General features: G+C 48.6%; 1 protein-coding gene across 3 annotated transcripts in view; it reads left to right on the top strand.

The window, feature by feature from the left end:
• Window positions 1-4,247: 4,247 nt before the first annotated feature.
• The window catches only part of Poc1b (POC1 centriolar protein B), an 87,868-nt gene continuing 83,182 nt past the window's right edge, over window positions 4,248-8,933 (top strand). The window contains exons 1-2 of one of the 3 annotated variants that reach the window (XM_085683152.2): window positions 4,248-4,369; window positions 4,843-4,927. In XM_085683152.2, the coding sequence (XP_085539278.1) occupies window positions 4,355-4,369; window positions 4,843-4,927 (100 nt within the window). In that variant the 5' untranslated portion in view covers window positions 4,248-4,354. The other 2 variants (XM_085683154.2, XM_085683155.2) reach the window with 2 other exon arrangements.

The raw sequence follows: 8,933 nt of genomic DNA, 5'->3' as shown, positions 1-8,933 counted from the left end.
GCACTTAAGTGCCTAAATTCCCAAAGTGGAACACCGCTAACCTAAGTATGATTCCCCCCCCCCCCCCGCCCCCAAGCCTTTATAGGGCTCGGGCACATACATTCATTATCTAGTCAGAGGGAGCTCTAGAAAATGCGAGCCAACCAGAGGCTGCTTGCCCTACCTAGTATGTCGTCTCCCACGAAGCCTTGTAGGTTTACAAATATTGATCCGCCCTGACTGTGGCTACTTCCATGCTAAATCTGACATTTTGTGAAGTGCAAAATAACCGCTGTGGGAAGTGGGCCACAAACAAACTCACGCAGGTTTGAGATCAGAAATCCTCCCTCGGCTTTGGCTGTTTGCCCAGTGTCTACCTATGAGCTTCGGCTGCTGGCAGGAAGAGTAAGGGGAGGAAGAAAAAACACATGGGAAAGGCTACAGGAGGGACAGCTTAGAGCAATAGATCAGGGCTGTGGGATGGATGTACGTGAGATTCTGCTTTTTAATCTTGGTCAAACTAATTAAAACCATAGCTAGTGTGGAATTTTTAAAAATTTACTGGAGTGGAGGATGCGCCTGGCATGGAAGCTCATGCAGAGGCTGGTTCTTGCCTTCCACTCAGGTTCTCAAGCCTGGCAGCAAGGGGCTTCACAGCCTGAGCCACTACGCCAGTCTCATAGGACACAGCCTTTTGTGTATTTACAATATGCATGCAATAGCGAGGCTACGCCCGATGGTTTATATCTGATAGCCCAGCATTTGGGAGACAGGAGCTGGGGAATCTGGAGTTTGAGGCCAACATGGGCTATGCAGTGAGACAGACAAAAATAATAATAGTAAAATAAAACAGCAAAACAAAAACTTGCAATCATACAAGAGATATCAGGACTCTGCGGTTAGAAGAGGATTGTTGAATGCCTAAAATTGTTTAGCTCTCCCTTTTCTGAGCCGTATGCCCTGGGCTAGAAACAATGTCTTTGTACTTCCGGTGAAAACAGAAGACTCTAGCATGATTACGATGACGGCCAAGTCGAGGTGCACGCATTTGACTTGGAAGAGCATCTATCTGTAGCGAGCACATCATAGGATGTGACAATCTTGTGTCGTTTTATTCCTGGGAATATGACAAAGGTTGTAAGGCCAACTTGGGACGATGAGACCATGTTTTTATTACATTTTTACTCTATAAGGAAAGCCATACAGTTATACAACAGAACAGACCCACCTCCCATTTTCCCCTCCAACTTCCCCTATAACCCTCCCAATAAGCCCCTCGCCCAACTTCACATCTGTATTAATGATCCACCATGTCCAGTGGGAATGGCTCATATGTACGTGGATAGGGGGACCATTGATGGGAGCATGGGAAACCAAATAGTGGCCACACTCTCAAAGAATAATCCTCCCTTCCCCAGAGGCTACCAACTGCCTAGAGAGCCTCAGCTTGGGGGTGGGGTCTGGAGAGTACCACCCACATCTATGCTAGAATTAGGGCCAGCTTGATCCTGCACAGGTATGCATGGGCACAAGCCATGTCATGGCCAGAAGGTGGCATTTCATGGCGCTCCCCATCCTTATCCTCCGGGTGGGGTGTGACAGAGATGTCCTCAGACTCTTGTTCTCGGCATTCTGCCCAGTTATTATTGGTCTCTGGGTTGACTGCTGTCAACTGCAAAAGGCAGATTCTCTAGCCAGTGTTCAGAGTAGCCCAGGCCTATCTGTATAAGCATAAATGCTTAGCAGGTAATTTGACAGCATAAACATTTATTAAAGTAACAGTAGCAGGCTATGACCTAGGGTGCTGTGAGAGCTCCTTTAGCCTTTAAGATACCGACCCACTTTGGACGTGGTCTCATGTACTATAAATGCAGACAAAAAGCATGCACGGACCTCTTGGCTGCTGGATTCGGTTCCAGTTTCCAGGGCATGCAGACAACTGCAGATGGCTACCTTGCTATGATTTTATCCCCATATAAATTAGCACTTGGTATACTCCATTCCGGGCTATTGTGGGACTCTTGTATGCCAACACTAGGGTCTATCTCTTCATCTATTTAAAGTATGTCTTGTCTACTCATGAACAAAAGAGAAGTCTACTTTGGTATGCTACTGACTGTTATACTTGTTACACAGCATTATTATGGCAATGGATGAAAAGACTGATACAAAAGGAACTCAAGTAGTTGTGGAATATCTACCATAAATATAGGGAAGGTTTACAGCGAGACATATGTTTTCATAACTTGCTTCGTCTCCTGGCTTTCTGGTTTATTAAAAAACAAAACAAAACAAAACAAAAAACCACGCTCATGTGTGACAAATTGATGGTTCCAAAAATAGTACTCCAATAATTTAGAAAAACCTTATACTTGTGTCTTCTTTTGAGTTAATCTCTCCAACATTCTTCCCTTTGATCTGCTGTGTCCTAAATTAGACGTAGCTATGAGAGATCCTGAAGTCTTGGTTTCTGTTTCTAACATTAGAGCATTTTACTGTAAACAAATATACGAGAAATAAGCATCTACTTATTTTGCTATCTAATGAAAACTTAATGACACAACGTGATCTTATTTATTTCTAGTTTATTCACTTCTTTGCAACTAAGAGCATGTATCAAATTGCATTTGCTTTTATGGCCAAATAATATTCCTTTTATGCATAAATACCAATTAATCTGTTGGATACTTAGTTGTTTCTAGCTTAGTTTTTCTAGTTGGGCTGCTTTGTAGAATGCTGCTATGAATGTTGGTGAATACAGATGTTTGGCCCCTGTCTTGCCAGATCATAAGTAAATTGTTTGATTTCTGAGTAACTGCCATGATTTCTGAGTATCTATCTGTCCATGTATCCCAGGCTGGCACGAACCTCCAATGTAGCCAAGGATGACCTTGGACTTCCGATCCTCCTGCCTCTCACTTCCCAGTGCCAGGCTGTATTGGTGGGGTACTGGCGGTAGAGGCGAGGGGGGTTTATTTTGCTCATGCTAGGCAAGCACTCTGCAACTGAGCTACAAACCATCCCAAGTTCTTGAGGGTAGGGAAAATATTTTGACCTTTTCGGGGGTTTTTCACCCTGCTTGTTTGTTTATTTATTTATTTATTTATTTATTTATTTATTTATTTATTATGTATACAATATTCTGTCTGCATGTATGCCTGCAGGCCAGAACAGGGCACCAGACCTCATTACAGATGGTTGGGAGCCACCATGTGGTTGCAGGAATTGAACTCAGGACCTTTGGAAGAACAGGCAATGCTCTTAACCACTGAGCCATCTCTCCAGCCTTGTTTTGTTTTTTGTAGCCCTTGGGGTCGAACATACAAAAGATATTTAACAACCGCCCACCCATGTGTTAAACTAACACTGTACTGCAGACTTTCTCTACCTACTTAATTGCTACATAGTGGTTAAGACTAAACGCAATCACAATACATCCAGTTAGAGAACCTGTAATTAAGACATCTTTCATTTACACAGAACATGTATCTTGAGAAGTATCATGACATTTTGTTGCCAAGAACTTCTGTTTCATATATAATTTTCAGATAAGTCCCTTATGCTTCAGGGCAGGGTTTGTTGTCGTCGTTTGGCGTCAAAGGCTTTGAAGAACCATCTAGATGTGACCTCCCTTCTATAAATTGCTACCGACAACATTTTGTAGCTTGACCAACCTCACGCTGCCGAAACACAGATGTGTAAGAAAGCCTGCAGTGGAAACCCTTATAGTAACCTTGTGGTGTAGTTTTCATTCACCGCGTGCCGCCGGCATTTGTATCTACACCACGTGCAAAAACAAACAAACAACAACAAAAATCCTGTAATTAAACCAAACCAAGTTTTCCGCCAGGTACTTAGCTCCTTTGAATGTACTGTTACAGAAACCAGCATGCCTGAACCTCCAAGTTTCCCTCTCCGGTCTTCACAAGGTGTAGCGGATCCGTTTGCTCGCTTTGGGCGCGGTCTCTTTAAGGTGTAATGGAACTCTGATGGCATCGATCACAGGCTCACATCCGCCTCGCCCCCCCACGGATCCCATTTCGCCCCAGGCTACTCCCCGCTTCTCCCGTCCCGGGTCTCCCCAGCACACCAACCCGGGGATCTGCCACCTCGGATGCACTTGGGCTCCGCTATGTACGAGCGCTGGAACCCGCACGGGCGCGCCCCCGCCGGGCCGTCAGTCGTCCGCTGTGCGGCCGGCGTCTCGGGGCTCGTCTGGCCACGCCTGGAGCGCGGGTTTTGATTGGGCCGCCGTTGTTGTAGTGACCGGGAGGCGCCGGCGCTCGGGGCTGACGGTTCCGGGCGCCGCACGGTCCCCCCTCTCGTCCCCGCCCCTCCCTGGCTCCCGCAGGCCCCGGAGCTGCCCGCTCCCCGCATGGCCTCCGTCCCGGTAAGGTCCCCGCCGGCTGTCCGAGCCGACCCCATGGCGGCGGGGCCAGGTAGGGAGGACCCCCGGCCCGGGAGCTCGGCCGATCGCTCGCTCGGCGCCCGGCACCGGGAGCGCCGTGCCCAGGCGGGGCGGTGAGCGCTGCTCCCGGGCTCCCGGAGCTCGGACCCCCGACTTCCCGGCCGCCTTTCGCGCCATGCCTGCGTCAGAATCACCTGGGAGGTTTAAAGGGCGCGCCGTGCACCTTTATTTATTTATTGGGCTGCACGCTCCGGAGCCTGGGCTGGGGGCTCCTCCGGCGGGGGGCACGGGCAGTTCCCGTGCCTGTCACCCCGGAGGTGATGCCCACGCCTCCCTCGCTGCCCACCGACGAGGCGGGGTTCTCTCCGGCCTCGGGGGACCGGCAACGCTGGCCTCTGATCCCGAGAGTTCAAATTCTGCACCTGCTTTCAAAACTTGCCAACTTTCCATCCTAGGAGGACCCGATTCTGGAACGTTATTTTAAAGGCCACAAAGCTGCGATCACTTCCGTGGACTTCAGCCCCAACAGCAAACAACTTGGTAAGTCGTCTTTTTTTTTTCTTCCTTTCTTTTTGTGACGGTAAGCAATGGTCACTTAGCAGAAACCCTTTCTCTCCTATTCGTTCGTCTCTGACTGAGGGAGCCAGGCGCGATGGGCCACATTGGACCACTATAGGTCCCCTGGCCTCTGTTCAGTCCCGGTGAGGCCGGTCTGGGCCTGACAGGCAACTTTCGTGAACTAACCACCAGGAGGAGTGAGTGGGAAGGGGAGGGGTTTGTGATCGGCCTGGGGAGGGTGGAGTATTGGCTGGAGAGTTTGTGAAAAAGTTCTGAGACGAGCAGGAGGAAGTGGGGACCGATCAGTTGAGCTGCACCGGAGGCCGGGGAGCAAGGGGAGGGGGTCTCAAGTGGCCCCCGGGAAACTCCGGTGTCCTGGAGGGAGCCGAGCGCCTACATGAAAGGAGGGACGTGGTTGGAAGGTCGCCCCTACCTGAGCCGGGAACTCCAGCTACTGGGTCCGCAGCACTTCCCCCGCGTGCTGGCTGGGTAGCCGCGTCCACGCACGACCCATGAGGATCCGGATGGCCGTGAGGTGGACCTGGGCAGGCAAGAGTTGCCTTCTGCTAGCGCTTTTAACACTGGCTTATATCCTGGTGGAGCTCTCTGTCTCCACTTTCTATGCCTCCCCAGGAGCCGGCCATGCCAAGGAGCTGGGGCCAAGGAGGCCCTCGGACCTTGAGACAGGGGAAGAGGATTTGTCTCAGCCTCTTTACATAAAACCCCCTGCAGATTCCCATGCTCTTGGAGAATGGGGGAGAGCGAGCAAACTGCAACTCAATGAGGGTGAACTGAAACAGCAAGAAGAACTCATTGAGAGATATGCCATTAATATTTACGTCAGTGACAGGATCTCCCTGCACCGCCACATAGAGGATAAAAGAATGCCCGAGTGTAAAGCCAAGACGTTCCACTACAGGTCGCTTCCCACCACCTCCGTTATCATTGCCTTCTACAACGAAGCCTGGTCCACTCTGCTTCGAACCATTCACAGCGTTCTAGAAACGTCTCCTGCGGTACTCTTGAAGGAGATCATCTTGGTCGATGACTTGAGTGACAGAGTTTATTTGAAGTCGCAACTCGAAACTTACATCAGTAATCTCGATAGAGTGCGCTTGATTAGAACGAATAAGAGAGAGGGGCTGGTCCGGGCCCGCCTCATTGGGGCCACTTTTGCCACTGGGGATGTCCTCACATTCCTGGATTGCCACTGTGAGTGTAACACTGGTTGGTTGGAGCCACTTTTAGAAAGAATTGGTAACGATGAAACAGCAATTGTATGCCCTGTTATTGATACTATCGACTGGAATACTTTTGAATTCTACATGCAGACTGGGGAGCCCATGATCGGTGGGTTTGACTGGCGCCTAACATTCCAGTGGCATTCTGTCCCCAAACATGAACGGGACAGGCGAACATCAAGAATTGACCCTATCAGGTCACCCACCATGGCAGGAGGCCTGTTTGCCGTGAGCAAGAAGTATTTTCAGTACCTGGGAACCTATGACACGGGCATGGAAGTATGGGGAGGTGAAAACCTTGAGCTGTCTTTCAGGGTTTGGCAGTGTGGAGGCAAACTGGAGATCCATCCATGTTCTCATGTGGGCCACGTGTTCCCCAAGCGGGCGCCATATGCTCGTCCCAATTTCCTACAGAATACGGCGAGGGCTGCTGAAGTCTGGATGGACGAATACAAAGAGCATTTCTATAACCGAAACCCTCCAGCTCGGAAGGAGGCCTATGGCGATATTTCTGAAAGGAAGCTGCTGAGGGAGCGGCTGAAATGCCAGAGCTTCGACTGGTATTTGAAAAATGTGTTTTCTAACTTACATGTCCCTGAGGATAGACCTGGCTGGCATGGAGCTATTCATAGCATGGGCATCTCTTCCGAGTGCTTAGACTATAATGCTCCGGACAGCAACCCCACGGGTGCTAGCCTTTCCTTGTTTGGATGCCACGGCCAAGGAGGCAATCAATTCTTTGAATACACTTCCAACAAAGAAATCCGATTTAATTCTGTGACTGAATTATGTGCAGAGGTCCCTGAACAGAAGACTCATGTAGGGATGCAAAACTGTCCCAAGGATGGTCTCCCTACTCCGGTCAACATCATTTGGCTTTTTAAAGAAGACGGCACGATTTTTCACCCTCACACAGGACTGTGCCTTACTGCTTTCCGGACAGCTGAAGGCCGACCCAGTGTGCAGATGAAAACATGTAACGCCCTTGATAAAAACCAGCTCTGGCGTTTTGAGAAATAGACAATAGCAGGAGAGCATCTTCTGTCTGGGAGCTGGCAGTAGCTCCTAGAAAGTCAGAGTGCCCAGTGATGATTGTATTCTTCCTAGAAGTCACCCAGAAGCTGGCCCTGAGAACACTGGGAAGCCATGGTTCATGTGGCGATGTCACTCCGAAGCTGGGTGCTCAGAGCATCGCTGCTCAATCTTTCAAAGTGCCTTCTTTCCTCGGGGCTTGTTCTATTTAAAAAGCTTTGTCGTTGTGGTTCCCTACTTCTCTTTAAAGAAGCTGCTGTGAATTGAGATGCACAAAACTCTTAAGTGTGGGCTGTGGATGTAGCTCAGAAGCGGGTGCAAGACCCTGCGTCAGACCCACGGCACCACAAAATACACACTTTGAGTGCAAGACTTAATATTAAAGAATGTAAAAGCCCAAGCAAAATGGGGTATGATTCATGCTGATTGGGAAATTCATTGCTTATCTTTTTCTTTTTCTTTTATCAAAACTTGTGAATGTGTAATTAGAGCTATTACTGTTTTGAATATGTAGGGTTTGAATTTCTTTTAGTCAGCACATTAAGTTTGAGGTTTTTAGAAATGAATTTGTCTTTGATCAGATAGAAGTGGAGGAAATTTTATCTTGAGAAAAAGGCCTGAGGTTGATGTTTCATTGGAAGAGGAGACTGGTCTGAATGCAAGTTTGGAGGTCTTTTTTTTTTTTTTTTGAAAGCTATCTCAGAAACCTAGACTCGGGCCAAATGAGATGCTGGGTGCTGGGACATTCACACATTCCGTGCTTCGTAAGCGTGAGCTATTGGAGTAAAACTGACCTGTCTATCGATACCTCACATCGCTGACTCTGCAAGCCATCCACTCTGTGAACCGGTTTGTGCGCGCGTAGGGCATCTTCTGACTGCCCTTCCTTAGGCTGTGAACGGACCAGAATGGGGCTCCATTTGTTAGCGCCTAGTCACTTAAAGTAAACAGGACTGGGGCCTCTCTGAGGTTAACCCCAAATGTGTTGGCTGAAATGGGTGGAACCGAAAGTGGGCCCAGGCCTGCAAAAAGTGTTCAGCTCGCCTGAGTTCTTGCTCACCTGGAAATCTGGAGGACTTCTCTTAAGATTGCAAGGGAAGAAAGACTGTATTGGTAGTTGTTGATTGCTGCCTGCCAGCCCATTGCCAACACCTGGCAGCCTGGCAGCTCTCACAGCAGAAGGATGGCCTTCTGGGGCCTCAGTTTTCTTGTCTGAATAGCCCGATTGGTTCTTGAGGGTCCCTTTCTATAGGAAGGGTCAATTATACACCTTCCTGTCCCCTACTCACCTACTGTGATTTCAAGGAACACTTTTGTGTCTTTGCTTTTAACATAGGTAGAGCTAAGCAGCTCAGCTGTGTTCAGTTTGGAAGACGGAGAAGCGGAGTTTAAGCTTCCATGAGCCGAGCTCCTCTGAAGCGTGTTTCTCAGCGCATGGGATGATAATTAGTTTGATAGTCATTTTATTTTGACAGTTGTTGAACTGATGTTGTTTTTTAAGAGTTTGAAACTTTCCAAGTAATTCTTTCACTAAGAATGTAGATGTTTCCCAAACTAAATTATTTCAGAAGTAAATACGTTTTAAGACATTTTTTGGTTCCTTCCTATCGTTTTATCCAGAAGTCACAGGCTAAACTTGGGAGTGAGTCCCAGTTCCTTGACTGTGATATGAAACATGCGTGCTCCACAGTGAACCAGTCCCCAGGAACTCATAA

The sequence above is a fragment of the Myodes glareolus genome, chromosome 26, assembly GCF_982192425.1.
Source record: "Myodes glareolus chromosome 26, mMyoGla1.1, whole genome shotgun sequence".
NCBI classification, from domain to species: Eukaryota; Metazoa; Chordata; class Mammalia; order Rodentia; family Cricetidae; genus Myodes; species Myodes glareolus.
The sequence above is the reverse complement of the archived record's forward strand: the minus strand, read 5'-3'. Positions and strand labels throughout refer to the sequence as shown.